Source organism: Myxine glutinosa, chromosome 11 (genome assembly GCF_964187855.1).
Source record: "Myxine glutinosa chromosome 11, kmMyxGlut1.1, whole genome shotgun sequence".
Lineage (NCBI taxonomy): Eukaryota > Metazoa > Chordata > Myxini > Myxiniformes > Myxinidae > Myxine > Myxine glutinosa.
Genome location: NC_136271.1, coordinates 116,317,701 through 116,337,510, shown reverse-complemented (window position 1 = coordinate 116,337,510; position 19,810 = coordinate 116,317,701). Strand labels below are relative to the sequence as shown.

General features: G+C 48.0%; 2 protein-coding genes across 4 annotated transcripts in view; one reads left to right on the top strand and one right to left on the bottom strand.

Moving 5' to 3' along the window:
- Positions 1–19,810, bottom strand: part of TELO2 (telomere maintenance 2) — a 59,048-nt gene that overhangs the window by 29,151 nt on the left and 10,087 nt on the right. The window lies entirely within an intron of this gene.
- On the top strand, positions 514–1,680 carry LOC137436950 (uncharacterized). Its single transcript, XM_068131195.2, has 2 exons — positions 514–643; positions 977–1,680. Exon 2 carries the CDS (start codon positions 984–986, stop codon positions 1,617–1,619), a length of 636 nt encoding a protein of 211 aa, XP_067987296.2. The 5' UTR covers positions 514–643; positions 977–983; the 3' UTR covers positions 1,620–1,680.

Genomic DNA, 19,810 nt, shown 5'->3' with positions numbered 1-19,810 from the left:
AAAGAAATACATAAGAATTGGGAAACAGAGAAACAAGAAAATTATCAATCTAAAAAAATGTCAGTGGACAAATAATTTCACATTTTTCATATTGTTGATAGTGGATTATAATGAATTATTCTAGATATACAAAAATTAAATACATAGTGATAGAATAAAACAAAGAAGTGCACAAGAAAATTAGTAACATAATAATATAGCAAAAACGACTATTTTCGAATTGCATGTACATTGTGATCCATGGGACTGCATTTTCACACCTTGTGTCTCTGCTTACTCAAGTCTTTTATAAACAGGTTTATTTACTGATACTAATCCCTGCCTAACCTGCTCTGAGAAAGACAAAAGAGTAAATTGACACTGTTGATAAGCATCACTTCTTGTTCCTACTAATCTGCTTCTACTCTCCTTTCAGCATCCCCATTCAATATTTATACACTGTATCGAGTGAACAAGTGAACTTGTATGTTGTCTATTTAGTCCATACAATGATTCAACTTTTCTAGTCATTACTTGTTCAGCTAGTGCTGAAGAGACATCACATCTTTCTCAATTTTGGATTCGTTAGAATTTATCATTTGGATGATTATCACCAATCATGGCTTCAACATCAAGTGGTGTTCCCAGGAAAAGAACAACAAAGGTGAGTTACAGATTTTCACTTACAGTATTTCTTTGAGCCACTTGTATAATATTGATTCTTCATTCAGATATTTTTTGATGTGTTATTTGATGACAATAATGCATTTCTTATGGCATGTAAATTGAGTAATTGATATTTTATATTCTATTTAATTTCATTTATTAATTTTTATATCCAAAGAAAAAAAAAAAGGAAAATAAGAAAGTGAGCATAATTTAGAATGTAAATATACTATTCATAAAAATCATAACATTTGAAAATAGTGAAACATTGTCAACATATAAAACCAAACATTATTCTAATTAGTATTGTTTATATCCTTTGTCATTTCAGCGTAAACATGTTGAGCCTGAACCTCCACCTCCGCCTCAGCCAGAACCTGTGCTTCAACCTGAGCATGAACTTGACCTGGAGATGCAACTATTTCAGCAATTTCGACAGTTCGAAAGTGACGACGATGACTGACGAGCTGGTTGGTCGCCTTTCTCCAGAGGAGCCAGATGATGAATACTTAGAACATGCAGATGAACCCCCTGCCGAAGATCCTGAAGCGGAGGAGGTGAATCCCTTTCAACCAAAGAGAGCTCTCAGAGCAGTGAACAGCGTCGACACCTCGTTAGATCCTGAGAACTATGATCCATGGACTTTACCTCATCCTCCAGAAGAATACACAGTTGTAGTCGAGAAACCGAAACGAAATGACCCAGGGAAAAGCATACATTGGGAAACAGCCCAGCCACAAGCAAGAGGACGACAGAATATTGCCAATGTCTTGGCAGGAATTCCTGGTGTCAATCGGAATGCAAGACATGCAGATACTCCTGTGAAAGCCTGGGGGTGCTTCTTCTCTGATGACATGCTTGCTGTTGTTTTGACCAACACAAACAAAAAGATCAACAAGTACCTTTCCAATTTGACCCCAGAAGTACACAACTCGGACAAGAATTCGTACCTTCGTGAAGCATCGACAACGTAAATAAAAGCACTGCTGGGCATGCTCTACTACAGAGGAATGCTCGGTCAGAATCTGCTAGACGTCAAATGGCTCTTTGGCGATCGAGTTGGTCATCCGGTTTTCGGCGCTACAATGAGCAAGAACCGATTCAAGTTTCTGCTTACCAAATTGTCATTCGATGATAAGGACACAAGACCAGAGCGATGGAGAAACGATCGTTTCGCAGCGTTTCGCGAGCTCCACGACTTGCTGAACAGGAATTGTGCAGAGGCCCTGATACCCAGTGATTTCATCATGATTGATGAAACCTTGTATCCAATGCGATCCGGAATTTCGTTCAGGCAATACAACAGGAGCAAGCCGGCAAAGTATGGCCTACTGTTTCACTCGCTGAACAATGCAAGACATCCTTACACGTTCTTCAGTCTACCATATGCAGGGAAGCCAACCGGTGACCACCCTACCCACCACTATGTGACAGGAACTGAAGAGGTAGTCAAGTACCTCATAAATCAAATGGAGGAGCACCAACAGTTGCGAGGCCGCAATCTCACCATTGATCGGCTGTACACGTCACTCCCACTCACAGAATGGTTATTCGAAAAAGGAATAACAGTCACAGGCACAATACAAACAAACAGAAAGGGGTTACCCCAAGAAATGAAGACGACTGATGGACGAGAGGAGCATTCCTACAAAGTTGCTTGGTTCAGGGAAAACAAGAACGTGAGCCTCCACTCATACGTGGTAAACACCAAGTCATCATGGACAAAGAATGTACTGTTGGTCACATCAATGAAACCCATCCTCGGAGTCACAAAAGACGATGGGAAACAGAAGCCGGCTGCATACAAACTGTACGACTACACAAAGGGGGGGACGGGACGGACGTCATTGATCAACGGGCAATGAGTTTCACCTGCAAGCCGAAATCCAACCGGTGGACAATTGTGGCCTTGGCATACCTCCTCGATACCTGCCGAGTCAACGCACTGACGATCTATGCTCTCAACAAAGGAGAGAAACCACGAGAGCTCGATTCGTTCGACTTTGGACTGACGTTAGCCGAGCAACTGACTACCCCTTTCATACAGGCGCGTCCACTTCGGGGATTATCGACACCCATTGCCCAAAAGATGAAGAGCGCACTAGGAACAGAGACAGCCGGCGTGCAACATCGAGAGCCAGGGGGAGATCTGTTGGACCATCATGGCGATTCTCGTCGTCGTTGCAGGGCCTGCTTAGATCAGTCACATGGAGAAGGACAAACTGAGGAAAAAGGCCATGCCAAAGAATCCAAGCCAGTGCCAGGTTTGTGGTGAGGCATGTTGCAAAGAACATACTGTTTGTTCACTTCTGTCTGGCATGCTATGCAAAACAAAACTAACTGAAAGAAAAAGGAAGAAAATTGGACTTCATGCTGAAAAAGGGACTTTCAGGATTATCAATTGTCAGGTGTCTCTTACATTTTGTAAACAATAACAATCTCGATTTGATTATGATATTGATCTAATTTGCACATCTCTTCATACATAATTTACAGTACGCCAAGTTCAAATGATTACATGTATGCCAGTCAAGATTGCATACATGTATACTTATTAGTTATTACCAGATAAAGAAATGTTTGCCATCTTTTCCATCTACAATTTTAGGGTACAGTACAGTCCATGATTTGCATAAATTAGATCGAGTTAGACTTTGAAGATACAAGGGTACAGTTGTTTGTTCCTGTCATTCAATATTGTTTTCAGTCATTTAGTAGTCAGATCATATCAATGCAAAAGTTGAATTTTCCTGATAATTTTACTAATTAGTATTCATTACACTGTCTGTTTGATATATGATGTGCCCCAAGAACAGTTTATGCATATGATTTGCATAAATTGAATATGTGATTACATGTAGTAGACTGTGAACATCCAAATATAAACTTTTTGTAACTGTCATTCAATACTGTTTTCAATCATGTAACAGTCAGATCTCGTTATCAATGCAAAAGTGGAATTTTGTATACTTTGTGCTAATTAATATTCATGACACTGTCTGTATGATATATTATGTGACCTGAACAGTTATGCATATGATTTGCATAAATGTTATGTTATCATCAGTAGACTTTCAACACCCAAATATAACTGCCATTCTTTATTGCTTTTGAGCATGCTGATTCATAAGTCACATCTAATAAATTACTGTGAAACATTCAACTTTCTTGTTGCTAATGAATATTCATTTGTCTCTAATTTGCATAATCATTTCCCACATTTCAATCATAAATTGTCAAAACATACACTAAACATCACCTTTCTTCAATTTACAACTAGAAAAAAGATTTCTGCCCTGACGTGGTAATCAAAATGTGAAAATTCAGAATTTCAAGAAAAATTAGCATATTTGCATAATTAATTACAATTATAAATATGAAATTTCAATACATGTCATTAATTTGACTAAGCTATCTTTTAGATTATATGACAAGCTACAAACATGCCAAATTTGATTGCATTTTCTCCATAAATGGGGGGAAAACTGAAAGAAATGAGAATTCCTTGAAAAAATTTGCATATTTGCATCATTAATTAGACAAATTAAGAATAACAATAGATATCATAAATTTGACTATGCATTCTTGTAAAATACATGATAGGACACAGACACGCCAAGTTTGGTCACAATCGGTCGATAAATGGCCGAGATCTGAGGGGGGAGCCAAATTAGCCCCCCCCCCCGGGCTATGCAGTTTCAAAATAGCCCGGGCTATTGAGGGTTAACTTAGGACCCCAGACAAACATACACACTCACACGGGGATTGTAGCTGGTAGGGTGGAAGGTCCAGGCGATGGGGTCCAGGCTCCGGTCCCGCAGGCGAAACCCGGCAGGCAGCTCCGCGCGTGGTTGGACGCGAGCGGACCTTACATATAGCGGGGGGGAGGGGGAGGCTGTTGTCCTTCAGCGTACGTAATAACTGCACCAGCGTGCCAAAGGCACCCTCTCCAAGGTTCTCTTAAAAGCCCCAGCGAGTGAGTCCTCACGCCAATGTGCACTCCGTATCAGGCTTTTGCAATGCACTCTCCCGACCAAGTCCTTCCAATCACGACAGTCCCCTGCGCAGTCCCATAAAAAAGCAGTCCCTTCAATGCGTGCGCCTCCAACAAGTCCCTCAGGTCCTGTGAAAGGGCTTTGTGTTCGCGGTTATATAACGCGCGCCAAGATCACTCCGCCAGCCAAAAAGCCACGCCCGTCGGTGATCTTGTCTCAGCCTTGGTTGGCTGGTGAAGGCTTAGTGGCCACGCCTTTCACGGCTGGTTGACAGGCCACACCTTGTTCTTGGCGTTCCGCCCCCTTCTTCCTCGAGCCTGACTGCATGGTTAATGGCGTCGTTTGAACGAGCTTCAGCTCAAGGCAGCGAACGCTGCTAACAAGGCGCGTAATGGCAGCGCTTGGAGAGGGAGGTCGCAAAATGGACGAAATGAAATGGGACCTACTCCTTATTTGAGTGATGGAACGCAGATTCAACTATTGGAAACACGGCCTTATCTAAAACACATAATAATGAAATAACTGAGTTCCTATGGTGGCCTACGTGTTGCTTGTGGACTAACTAGGGGTGCAACCTTTAATGCCATATTTACAAGTGATTTATTTACAAAAGTGTGGGTTCTCAAAACCACAACAATATTATATATTGTTGCGGATATGGGATTTGCATCCATCCATATCCGCTTGTAAATATTCCCCTATTTCCTCAATACTTCCCAACTATCCCCAATCCCCCATTCCCTAGTCCCATTTTCTGTAAACAACACTCTGTAGACCCGACCTCCCCCTATTTCCCCCCATTAAATGTCGCATCCAGGTCCACCGCATCTCACGTAGACAACTATAGGACATCTTGCTAGTTATTCTTAGTCTATGTCAGTTAAGGATTCGTTTCCATTAATTCTGACCCTTCGTTGCACCAGAATGTGATTGTATGGCACCGTTAGGAAGTTTAGGACCTCCCAATACCTCCCCGCAGCTCTTCCTCACGGTTCAGAAACAACAACAACAGCAACAGCGGCGGCGTGCACAGGGAGTGCGCGTCCTCACTCCAGCTTGGTTGGTAGGGGGTGTTGGGAGGGCACGAGGCCTTCCCCACGAGCCGCCATCAAACATGTGCTCGACGGGGTTACCAACTAGGGGCTCCCTGTCAGCTCCTCGTCAAGGGCGGAGCCCGGTAACCCCCGCACCCAATGGAAGCGGCGGACCGGTCCCATCTGGGGCGGAGCCAACCAGCCGAGGGCGTGTCACTCCCCGTTGAGCATGCGCAGCCGAGGGAGTGGTGACGTCAGATGCGCGCTGAGCTTGGAGAAAGAAAGACGCCACCTCCGAGCGCTGTGAGGCCTCCCTGCATCTCTTGGACCGTGCTTGATCCTGTCCCCGAGCCAAGGTGCACCTTGTGCTATCGACTACCTGTCCTTCCCTGCCATCAATCCCTGTGTAAGTCAGCCTTGTTCCGTTTGTCTGTGGTCTCTCTGGGATAGATAAGATTGTATCTAAGTGCCTATCTCTTCTGTGTCTTTTACCTCACTCTACCTTGTAATCTACCCCTTTTCTCCACCACTAATTATACCCTCCTCCAGAGGTCTTGAGAACTGTACCCCTTGCGTCGTTTCATTTATCCCAGTCGTTGTGTCCTTTCCAATCATTGATTTAGCGTAGCGCGATTTGGCCACCGTCTGGGTGAATCGGGGAAGAATCGGGGGAACTGTTAGGTCGCGGTGGACCATCCGCTCGGCCCATCATAACATCTAAACCGCGATCCGTAACAATATATGTATATATATATTGTTACAGATACGACTTTGATGGTATGGTGGGCCGAGCGGGATGGCCGCCGTATCCGTACAAGTTACCCGATTGTGCCCGAATGTTGACTAATCGCGCTACGCTGGCTCAATAGGAAAGAGAAGACACGCGGCTGGGTTATAATGACACAATACGACACCAGGGGTTCAGTTCTCAAGTATATTCGTACGGAAAAAGGTTAGATTACAAGGACAAGAGGGAAACATAGGAAGGTGGGCACTTAAACACACTCTTATATTAACCCTAGACAGACCACAGATAAACGGGACAAGGCTCACTCACACGGGGTTTGATGGCCAGGAAAGCGGCAGTCGATGGCTCAGGTGCACCTGGCTCAGGGACAGAATCGCGTACGTTGGTGTCCAGCAGATGCGGGGAGGTCGCTCAGCGCTCGTGGGTCGCGACTTTGGTGGAGATGCCGGGGAGGTCGCTCAGCGCTCGTGGGTCGCGACTTTGGTGGAGATGCCGGGGAGGTCGCTCAGCGCTCGGGAGGGTGGCGTCTTGTCCTTCCAAGCTCGGGGCGCATCTGACGTCACGTCCGGCGCGGGGCCGCGTATATCCGGCGGGGAGTCACGCCCTCGCTCGTTAGCTCCGCCCCATATGGCATCGGCCCATGGCTTCTCATTGGGTGCGGGGGTTACCGGCTCCGCCCTTGACGAGGGGCCGACAGGGAGCCCCCTTCTGGGTAACCCCGTCGAGCACATGTTCAATGGCGGCCAACCGAGCCGGAGTGAGGACGCAAAGCCGCTGTTGTTGTGGTTGTTGTTGGAGCTTGAGATGATGGGAAGAGATGCGGGGAGGTATGGGAAGGTCCTAAACTCCTACTGGTGCCATATCATCACATTCTGGTGCAACGAAGAGTCATAATTAATGGAAACAAGTCCTTAACTGACATAGATTAAGAATAACTAGCAAGATGTCCTATAATTGTCTACGTGTGGTGCGGGGGACCTGGGCACGACATTTAATGGGGGAATGAAGGGGAAGATCGGCTCTAATGGGTGTTGTTTACAGACAATGGGACTAGGGAATGGGGTAAGGGGAGAGTTGGGGAGTATCGGAGAAGATAGGGGAATATTTACAAGCGGATATGGAGGCCAAATTCCATATTCGCAACATTGCACCCTTCTCTACCCTCGGGGCGTCCCGACCCGATAAATTTTTACCTACTTTAGTGTGGCACGCAATGTAGTTCCCTCTACTATTAACTCTACCCTGAGTGCGACAGTTTTACAGATATTCACAAATGAGTAAATATGTCCCCCTGCGACGTTGCACCCTTCTCCTCACAGAAACACACCCACAGGATAACCGAATCCGGAAAGAATTCTCAAACTAAACATACAGCCGGTAGGGAGCATTATTTACAAGATTACGCTGCTATTTACACTACGATCCAGGACCTGTTTTTGGAGGAACACATGCAGATGTTATGCATAGAGAGAGCGCGCTTGCCAACATCGATACACCAACCCACGAGTGCTCTGTGGCCGACGGCCTTTAATAACGTGCAGAGCACCCTTCCCGCGCATCAAAAGCACCACCCCACCACCAATCGGTGCAGTCACCATTGTTCATTGGAATAAAAATAACTTCAACAACCCCTAACCCTGCAGGTGTCTCTTGCTCTTCTTGTGGTGCACTTGGTGGTGTTAACTATTAGTGGTTCACCTGTATGGCATAGGTGCCACGTTGATCCATAGGTCCATCCCCGGGTGGTGCTTGGCCGCAAACGAACTGCGGTCCATTGTGGGTGGCCACAAACATTGCGGTCCATATGGTGTACCGATCCAGGCAGCGAACAGCGAAAGTGCAGGCCCACAACTGCGTCGCCAGCACCTCTCTCTCCTCTCTCTCTACCCCAAAGCCAGATCCTCGGAGGTGGGAGACAAAAGAAGCAGACAAGTGAGTAAGGTGGTAAGGGCGCAAAAGTGCACGCAATGTAAGGTAATGCACACTGGGGGCACATGGGAACCAGGTGAGACAGGTACGTTCCTATCGTACGCCCCCCCCCCCACCAGGTAACCTACATGGCCCCTCCCTTACCCCTTACTGTATCCACACAACACAACACTACCCATAAACATCTACTTTACAAATCAACAAACATCCCTACTGTCTTCCCCGTTCCTCCCATATACCAAATTCGTCTTCTCTCCCTCCTAACCAATCAAATTTGCCATTTTCAACTCTCATCAAAATTTGCCATTTTCAACTCAACATCAAAATTTGCCATTACCAATTCATCATCAGTCCCTCCTAGGGAGGGAGAGATGGAATCACCCCAATGTCTCATCCACGTCGTGATGCGTCTCACAAATCCTCACAGCAATCTCATTTCCTGCACAAAACAAAGAAAACACAGGTGTGGAGTCATCATCATCACCACAGGTAAGTGGCTGCGTATGGTGCGACAGGTTCATCAATCCTAACTATCTCCTAAATGACTTTAACAACTTTACACTACCCGGGGTCTTCCTCCGGCCAAACCATTGGCCCTCTTACACTATGGGTTCTAAAAACCAATTCCCATTGGCCAAACTGTGGTGCTCTTCAATTTGGGGTCTCACTCCCCCGATTCATCTCCCGGTGCCCTCGTACAATTTCTGGGCTGCGACGTGTACCTCTCCCAGTGGGTCTACCCACCTGCACACCTCCACCACTGCAGTTGCCTCCGAGCTTACCTGCTCCTTACCCTAACCTAACTACCAGGGGAAGGCCCTCTGGCTCTCTCCCCACTCCGTGCCCTCTCTGGCACTGGGCTGCCCGATCCACACCCGGGATCCTCAGGCACCCACTCACAACTACCGGCTCCCAGAGCCCACCTGCGGCCTCACCTGGCCGACATCCTCACAGTGGTGGAGTGCCCAACCAACTACACACACTAACAGGCTACACGCCCAGCCATTTCCACAACACTAATGCACCCATTCACAACACCATTCTGCAACCGCACCACAAATGCCAATATCCAACCACAATTTACCTGCACCCTCTACCTAACACTTACACTACCCGCCCCGGGTACTCGTGAAAGGGGTCCACTCTTCCCCCATCCACACCTTCGCACCATGCACACCACTCCGTACCACTCACTCCAACTCTCTCCACACACCTGTACCTGCACACCTGTGCTCTCACACCTGGTGCCACCTGCACCCTTCTCTCCCCAAGCGCATTCGCGCTGATCCACAACACTCACTACTCATACACTGCTCCACACACCTGTCCAGTTGCACACCTGTGCAATCACACCTGTTCAATTCTCACAAACACGGCATCATCTCGGCTAACTACTCCCTTCTGAAACTTGCGCTTCCTAGTCGTCCCTTTAAACTATTGCGCTCCCTCGTCATTATCATCCATACTAATCTACCTGCGTCCCCACTACAGGTATCAGTCACTAACTAAACTTAACGTTACCTAAGGTCATCTTCGCTAGATCCCTACACACCATATCCTAACCCACCCGGGCTAGTTTTCACTGCCATACACCCCATAAACTATTGCTCCTTTGCCCCCCCTGGGAAGGGTGGCAGGGATGCCATCCCACCACATCGGGGGTCTCTCACTACCAATTTTGCACATCAAATTTCAACAAATTAAAAATTTGCCAATCACTACCCATCATCTGCCAATCACTACTGCCAATCCCTTGCCAATCATCAAATTTTGTTTTTCTCCAATTTTGGGTCCAAAACACTAGCCTCATCACCCAGTCGACTCACTAATACCTCTCGGTGCGCCAATTCCTGTCCAAAGCCCGGCTTCGTAAAGCCAAGCCATGAATGCTGGTTGTTCTGTGCCAGCGGCTGGGTGCGTCCCGCATTCGGGGCAGGGACGGGGGCGTACCCGGGCCGAGATCCCACGCATCACCTCGGCGTGGAGCCATCCAATGTCCCGATCTCGACCTGCCGGCACGTCTCAACAAAACGTGGTCGCCATAACGACCCTTCCTATCGGGCTGCCAGCTCCGCCTAGTGGAGCCTGGACGCGGCCGTTCAAAGCGAGGCCCAGCACGCACCGAGGGCCCGATTCGACTATAAGTCGTTCTAAACTCTATCCCGTCTAACGTCGATGCTTCACCTGGACGCTTACACCCCGCAGCCCGTTCCTTGCTCACACCTCCAGCCGTGCCCATGCTCCTCGTACCTTTCCTTACACACCCAGGTACCCTCATTCCACTCACAGCCTTGGTCACACACCTGACCACCGAACACTTTGGCACACACTCGTTGGTAGCACACCTCACCAATACACCTCTTCGCGCCCCCTCCTCTGTCACCTCCTCTGTGACAATCACAGGTGTGCTCTCATTCGCACACCCAACCACGTGCCTCACCACCAACTCCAGCGTGCATTCCCACTCACGCTCTACCATTCCAGGTGTGCATCCTTCCATCCCAGGTGTACATCCTCGCTCACCTGTCACAACTAACTCACGCTCCATGTCACTCTCACTACTTTCACCTCCACTCGTGACAACGCACTCACCCTTACTCTTGACAGCACACTCTTTCCCCATGCACCTGTCCGTCACACACCTTTCTCGCGCACACTCTCCCGTTACACCCTCTGTAACACTCACCACAGGTGGACACTCTTCCTTACTTCTGACAGCGCACTCTTTCCTCATGCACCTGTCCGTCACACACCTTTCTCGCGCACACTCTCCCGTTACACCCTCTGTAACACTCACCACAGGTGTGCATTCTTCCTTGCCTTTGACAGCGCACTCTTTCCCCATGCACCTGTCCGTCACACACCTTCCTCGCGCACACTCTCCCGTTACACCCTCTGTAACACTCACCACACCGCGCTTCCATGTGCTCCCTCGCACACGCGCTACGACCGACTCACTCTCGCCAGCACACTCACTCCTTGGCACGCACTTTTTCCTCACACACCCCAGAGTCGGACTTTCTTGCACACCTCCTTTTTCGCACACCAGACCTGTCGCACACTTTACCAACGGCCTTTCACGAACACCCGGATCCAAACCAATCCCCAAGCTTCTTAAATCCCCTGGCGCATCATACGCACGACCATATTGGTCACCACTTACACCGGGTCCTCTTCCTCTTCGCTTCTCCTCCATCACCTGCGAATCCCTCATCCGGTTAATGAGCACATCATCACGATCCAAACACAGACTTTGGACCAATTCTTTTACTTCCTCCTTTATCTCTTTGTTATCCTCTCTCCGTCGCTTCTTAATTTCGCTCACCCCTTCTTCCACTTCTTCTAATTTCTGCTTCACCTCTTTTATTCCCCGGTACGTCTCCTCAAGCTCGTCCTCCAAGGCTACCTTGACCGTTTCCATGTGCGTCCTCACCTGCCGGTCCTTCGTCTCCATTACCTCTACCACCTCGTCCAACCTCGTTGTCAGTCCCTCACGTACTATCTGACATTCCCTCTTTGTCGCTATTAAGTCGTTTTTTATGTCGTTTTGTGTCGCTTTTAAACCTCCTAATACTGCAGTGTTCCTTTGAACCTGCTCCGTTAGTCCTTTTTGTCCCTCCGTCAGCTGTTCCACCTCCTGCGTCAGGTCCTCTATGCCCCCTTGTAACTTTACAGTCCCCTTTCTCACCTCCTTTTCCATGTGCTCCTCACAGTGCCTCACCTCCTCGCGCACTCCTCCGACCTCCTCACTCACTCCTCTTCTGATCTCCTCTCCCATCACTTGCATCTCCTGCCCAGATGCCACCCTCATCTGCTCCATTTCCTCCCTGTGAGCATCCAGTTTGGTTTCTACCCCCATTCTGACCCCCTCTATCTGCTGCTCCATTTGTTTAACTTCCCTTTCCGCTTGGTCCCTCATGTCCCTCAATTTGCCTTCCATACTGTTTTCTAACCCCTCTAACCCTTTTTGCATCCCTTCCATTTGATTCTCTTGAGCGGCCATTCTGTTTTCTACCCCCATTAACCCATTTCTCACCTCTTTTATCCCGTTGTCTAACCCCTCAAAATTATTGTCTAACTTCCCAAATTTCTTGTCTAACTCCTCAAAATTATTGTCTAACTTCCCAAATTTCTTGTCTAACTCCTCAAAATTATTGTCTAACTTCCCAAATTTCTTGTCTAACCCCTCACCAGTACCCCTCGCTTCGTCCCTCATTACCCCCATTTGGCCCTCTAATCGCTCACCCTGAGCATCCATCCGGTTCCCCATTACCCCCATTTGGCCCTCTATTCGCCCACTATCAACCCTCATTTGGCCCTCCATCCTATCCATTTTTGCATTCAGTTGGGTCAAGAATAATCTGAGGTCAAACCCGGTTTGCCCAGCGTCCCCAGCCGCCACCGCAGGCTCGCCCTCCGCGGCGCCGCTATTTTGGGACCCTTCAACCACGTGAGCGAGCGCGCCATTTTGCGCGCCCGCTACTTCGTGCGTGACGGCGCTATTTTGCGAACCTGCCGCCCTCACTGCTTCGCTCTCCTCCTGTCCCTCATTTTGGTCCTGGATCGACCCTACCTCACTCTCCTTTACCGGACCCCAGCCGTCTTGATCCGCCATAGCGCGACTTTCAAAACTCGGTTTTTATTTTTTTTTATTTTCGTAAAACAAATTGAAATTTCGCCGTTATAATTTCGCGCGGGAAACGCGCTCCGAATCGATTTTCCCTCCCAAAATTTGGGCCTAACTAATTTAGTCCCGGGTTCGAATTCCACTCCTCGACACCAATTGTTACAGATACGACTTTGATGGTATGGTGGGCCGAGCGGGATGGCCGCCGTATCCGTACAAGTTACCCGATTGTGCCCGAATGTTGACTAATCGCGCTACGCTGGCTCAATAGGAAAGAGAAGACACGCGGCTGGGTTATAATGACACAATACGACACCAGGGGTTCAGTTCTCAAGTATATTCGTACGGAAAAAGGTTAGATTACAAGGACAAGAGGGAAACATAGGAAGGTGGGCACTTAAACACACTCTTATATTAACCCTAGACAGACCACAGATAAACGGGACAAGGCTCACTCACACGGGGTTTGATGGCCAGGAAAGCGGCAGTCGATGGCTCAGGTGCACCTGGCTCAGGGACAGAATCGCGTACGTTGGTGTCCAGCAGATGCGGGGAGGTCGCTCAGCGCTCGTGGGTCGCGACTTTGGTGGAGATGCCGGGGAGGTCGCTCAGCGCTCGTGGGTCGCGACTTTGGTGGAGATGCCGGGGAGGTCGCTCAGCGCTCGGGAGGGTGGCGTCTTGTCCTTCCAAGCTCGGGGCGCATCTGACGTCACGTCCGGCGCGGGGCCGCGTATATCCGGCGGGGAGTCACGCCCTCGCTCGTTAGCTCCGCCCCATATGGCATCGGCCCATGGCTTCTCATTGGGTGCGGGGGTTACCGGCTCCGCCCTTGACGAGGGGCCGACAGGGAGCCCCCTTCTGGGTAACCCCGTCGAGCACATGTTCAATGGCGGCCAACCGAGCCGGAGTGAGGACGCAAAGCCGCTGTTGTTGTGGTTGTTGTTGGAGCTTGAGATGATGGGAAGAGATGCGGGGAGGTATGGGAAGGTCCTAAACTCCTACTGGTGCCATATCATCACATTCTGGTGCAACGAAGAGTCATAATTAATGGAAACAAGTCCTTAACTGACATAGATTAAGAATAACTAGCAAGATGTCCTATAATTGTCTACGTGTGGTGCGGGGGACCTGGGCACGACATTTAATGGGGGAATGAAGGGGAAGATCGGCTCTAATGGGTGTTGTTTACAGACAATGGGACTAGGGAATGGGGTAAGGGGAGAGTTGGGGAGTATCGGAGAAGATAGGGGAATATTTACAAGCGGATATGGAGGTCAAATTCCATATTCGCAACAATATATATATATATATATATATATATATCTATATATATATATATATATATATATATATATATATATATATATATACAGTGCCTATAGAAAGTCTACACCCCCTTTCAAAACTTTCACCTTTTGTCGCTTTGTAGCCTGGAATAAAATTGCATTAAATCAGACTTTTCCACCTTCATTTTGTGTCCAATATCAAGGCTCGTGCAAGAGCTAACAATCACAAAAAAAAAAAAACCGACACAAAAAACATAATAAAGGGAGCGGGAGACAAGATGGGGAGAGAGGGGGAATCACCCAAGTACAACATTTGAGAGCAGGGACATCGGGAGATCTGTGGGAGGGAGAGGGCTTCGGCGGAGGAGGCGTGGGAAGGGCGGTGGGGGCTGCGAGAGGTATAAAACACATGGACGCTGCAAGGACTTGCAGGAAAGAAGTTGGTATTTCAAAAAAGTGGATCTGGGGTGAATTAACGGGGATAGAAAAGATTAAGGTTTTGGATGGGGGAAAATAAGAGATGGTGTTGAACAGCTGTTTTAAAGACCTGGAGGGAGGGGTGGGATTGAAGAGAGTGAGGGAGTTTGTTCCACAGGCGGGAGAAAAGAGGCATGAAAGAGTGAAAGTGAGCAGAGAGTCTTAATTTTGGCAGTTTCACCAAAAGAGGGTTGCTGGCAGATCTTGTACAACCTGTCAGAATATTTGGGAGACAGAGCACAGACAGGCCGGGGGGAGCTAGGCCGGAGAGGAGTCGGTAGAAGACAGAAAGACTACCAACCTGCCTGCCGTGAATGCGTGAAAGGCCCTCAGAGTTAGCTTCATCGCGGGAGATTCCAATTTATTCTACCTACGCTAATTTCACCCCAAATCCACTTGTTGAGGTGCCGACTTCTGTCCTGGAAGTCCTTGGTGTCCTTGCGTTTTATACCTATCCTGCCCCCCCCCCCCCCAGGCCCTCTCCCTCCCACACATCTCCCGATGTCCCTGCTCTCAAATGTTGTGTTTGTGTGCTTCCTCCCCTTCTCTCCCCATCTTGTCAACCGCTCCCCTTTTTATATACTTTGTTTGCTTGTTTGTATTGATTTGTTTGTTTGATAAATGTTTGTCTGGTTGATTTGTTTGTGAAATAAATGTTAGCTCTTTCACGAGCCTCGACTCTGTATACAAAAAGAAGAATAAAAAAAAGGAAAAAAAAAGCTTTGGTTTCAACAGCGTGAAGCAGAGCTAGGTGCGAGGCCCAGAGGGGAGAGCAGTATTCCATTGAGCTGCGGATGAAAGCCTTGTATGTGGTGAGGAGCTCAGGTGTGCCAAGGCAGGACTTCGCACGACAGAGGATGCCCAGTCGGTGACTGGCCCTGGAGGCCAGCTTGGTAATGTGGTTTTCCCAGGAAAGATCATGGCAGATAGATAGCAGATAGACAGAACTTATTGGAGAGGATTGTTGAGTAAGTAAATGGGAGGGTTGTCCAGACTATTTTTTTGGAGACATTGTGAGAGTGTGAGATTTGTCAGGATTGAAAGACTTGTTCCACTTGATTGATGAGTCTGATTTTGTCCAGGTCTGCAGAGAGTGAGGAGGCTGCAGCCTGCCGATCTGAGGGATGAGGTATGGAGCGGCAGAGAGTGGAGTCATCAGCAAAGAGATAGAGAGGATTTTCCAGAGAGATCATTGATGAAGACCAGAAAAAGCACAGGGCCCAGAACACTGCTTTGGGGAACTCCAGCGAGAACAGGAAGTGGAGATGAGAGAAATCCATTCAGGGCCACACGTTGACTACGACGACCAGAGAGGAAGTCCACAAGCCATGCGTGGAGATTTCTATGGATACCATATGAGGAAAGTTTGGCAAGCAGAGCGGGGTGCCAGACCATATTGAAGGTACGTGACGTATCAAGGGAGACAGCTCTGATTTCCTGTTTGACACTGAGGACCCCCATCCATTGTTGGGACAGCAGAAGCAGCATGTACAGAGTAGAGTGACCTGGTCTGAAATCAAATTGATGATCAGAGATCAAACCATTGTAGAAGAGGAAGGATTTGATATCCGAAGCAATGATGGATTCCATGACTTTGCTGATAATTGGGAGCAGGCTGATAGGTCTGTAGTTGCAAGGATCTGTTTTTGCACCTTTTTTGTGTAAAGCGGTAATGTTGGCTGATTTCCAAGCTGATAGCAGATGACCTTGAGCAAAAGAGAGGGTGAAGAGAACAGAGAGACGGTGTGAAAGAGAGGCAGAGCAGGATTTTAGGACCCGTGGGCTGATGCCATCTGGTCCAGTTGCAGAATCAGAGTCAAGGATTGACAAACTTCTCCACCTTGTTCGGAGAGAAGGACACAGAGTCCAGGAGCAGCAGGGTAGGACTGGGTACGGTGGGTACAGAGAGAGAGACGTGTTTCGGACACAATATTTTGAGGCAAACACAGAGTTGAGGCATTCGGCTTTTTCACGTGCGGAGTAAGCTGTGTGGCTGTTTGAGGTAATGGAGGGGATGGAGGGGGAGCAAACACCAGAAACAGATTTGACTAGATGCAACCAGGATTTGTAAGAGGGAGACAGGTTTGAGAGTTCAGTCTTGACAGTAGAGAGATTGTACTTCCTGGCTCTCCTGAGCGTAGCCACACTTGTTCCGGGCTTTGTGAACGGAAATGAGATTGCCTTCCATTGGATTTGCCTTCCAGGAGGTGAAGGCAAGTTGTTTCAGGGCAACTGCCTCACCACAAGACATTTAACATGTTACATTAGTTATTTGTGCCCGTTGTTTGTGTCCTTTATGACGTACCTAAAAACACAGTTTCCTGTTTGGAACGACTTTCAATATTGTTTCGCTGCCAGAGTAAAATAATTATTTCACGGAGTGCATGTGCATTTGGGATGGGACTTCGTACTGTTTGCTAAATTCAGATCCAATGTACTGCTAAGCTGCAGGTTCGTGTTCCGATTCATGTTCTCCAGTGTTCAAAATGTAGAATTAAAATGAAATTAATTTAATTATTTGATTCTCTCCAGCCATTCTTAGAGAGCCTCCTTAGCGCCGACGAGTCTGGCATTTCACTCAGGCTGACTGGCACGGTCTGCAAGCAGCCATCAATCATCTGGACTGGTCTCCCATCTCTACTGCCCCGACATCAATTCTTACTGGGAATTCTTCCAAAGCAAACTGCTCTCTCTCTCTCGTGCACAGATTTATCCCATCTCGTCTTCAGTTATCTTACCCTTCCTCCCGTCCATGGTACACTGAATCTTGTGGTAAAGCAGTTGCCCTGAAACAACTTGCCTTTGCCTCTTGGAAGGCAAATCCAACTGAAGGCAATCTCAGTTCCTTCCACCAAGCTCGGAACAAGTGTGTGTCTACCCTCAGGTGTGCCAGGAAGCACTATCTCTCCACACTCAAGAATGAACTCTCAAACCTGTCACCTTCCTCCAAATCCTGGTGGCATCTGGTCAAATCCGTTTCTGGTGTTTGTTCCGCCTCCATCCCCTCCCTCACCTCAAAGGGCTACACAGTTGACACCGCACATGACAAAGTCGAATGCCTCAACTCTGTGTTTGCCTCAAAATCTTGTGTCCCAAACCCATCTCTCTATGTTCCCACCTTACCCAGTCGAAACCAACTGCTCCTGGACTCTGTGCCCTTCTCTCCTGACAAGGTGGAGAAGTTTTTGTCAAATCTAGACTCTGATTCTGCAACTGGACCAGACGGCATCAGCCCAAGGGTCCTAAAATCCTGCTCTTCCGCTCTATCTCACCTTCTGTTATTTTCACCTTCTTTTGCTCAAGGTCATCTGCCAGCATCTTGGAAATCAGCAAGCATTACCGCTTTACACAAAAAATGTGCAAAAACAGATCCTTGCAACGACAGACCAATCAGCCTGCTCCCAAGTATCAGCAAAGTCATGGAATCCATAATTGCCTCGGATATCAAATCCTTCCTCTTCTCCAATGGCTTGATCTCTGATCATCAATTTGGATTCAGACCAGGTCATTCTACTCTGGACATGTTGCTTTTGCTGTCACAACAATGGATGGAGGTCCTCAATGCCAAACAGGAAATCAGAGCTGTCTCCCTTGACATATCACGTGCCTTCGATACGGTCTGGCACCCCGCTCTGCTCACCAAACTCTCCTCTTTTGGTATCCATGGAAATCTCCACGCATGGCTGGCGGACCTCCTCTCTAGTTGTAGTCAACGTGTGGCCCTGAATGGGTTTCTCTCATCTCTTCTTCCTGTTCAGGCTGGAGTTCCCCAAGGCAGTGTTCTGGGCCCTGTGCTATTTCTGGTCTTCATCAATGATCTCTCCGACTCTCTGGAAATCCTCTATCTCTTTGCTGATGACTCCACTCTCTGCCGCTCCATCCCTCATCCCTCAGATCGGCAGTCTGCAGCTTCCTCACTCTCTGCAGACCTGGACAAAATCACAGACTGGTCAAACACGTGGAACATGTCTTTCAATCCTGACAAATCTGACACTCTTACTAAGTCTCTCCGAAAAGACCGACTGGAAAACCCCTCCCATCTACTTTCTCAACAATCCTCTCCAAGAAGTTCTGTCGTTCAAGCTTTTGGGTCTCACTATCTGCCATGATCTTTCTTGGGAAAACCACATTTCCAAGCTGGCCTCCAAAGCCAGTCGCCGACTGGGCATCCTGCATCGTGTGAAGTCCTTCCTTGGCACACCTGAGTTCCTCACCACATACAAGGCTTTCATCCGCAGCTCAATTGAATAATGTTCCCCCCTCTGGGCCGGTGCTCCTGCCTCACACCTAGCTCGGCTTCACGCTGTTGAAACCAAAGCTTTCAGAATCATTGGAATCTCCTGCGATGAAGCTAATTTCGAGGGCCTTTCACTCACTCACCGCAGGCAGGTTGGTGGTCTTTCTGTCTTCTGCCGACTCCTCTCTGGCCTTGCTCCCCCAGCTCTCTCTGTGCTCTGTCCCCCAAATATTCCTACAGGTCGCACAAGATCTGCCAGCAACCCTCTTATGGTTAAACTGCCAAAATCTAGGCTCTGCTCACCTTCACTCTTTCATTCCCCTTTTCTCCCGCCTCTGGAACAAACTCCCCCACTCCCTTCAATCCCACTCCTCCATCCAGCTCCAAAATAGCTGTTCACCACCATCTATTATCTTCCCCCCCATCCAAAACCACTCCCCTTATTTTGTGTTTTATGTGTCGATTTGACTTTTTGTGTGATGAATGTTAGCTCTTTCACGAGCCTCGATCTTGTCTCCAAAAAAAAAAAAAAAAAAAAAAAAACGGTTTCTCGATCACAGACTGACGTCTGTACACAAACAGACAGGCAGACAGAGTGAATCAATTGTTAAAACCCGCTTTGCCCTTCACATGCACGTGGTAAAAAAATAAAAGATTACAATAGGAAGAATGTGTCGGATGCCACGACGCTCATGTTACGTTATTGCAGGTTTGACGGAGCTTTACATATTTTTGAGGCCAATTCCAATTGCTCGATATTATACGCTTGTATGATTGTATAATCATAATGTCTTCTTTAAGCCTCCTCATCGTTTCACTCGCATTACGTTGG

Coding starts and splice junctions, on each gene's coding strand:
- LOC137436950 (XM_068131195.2), top strand. CDS start 984: ATGTTGAGCCTGAACCTCCACCTCCGCCTCAGCCAGAACCTGTGCTTC.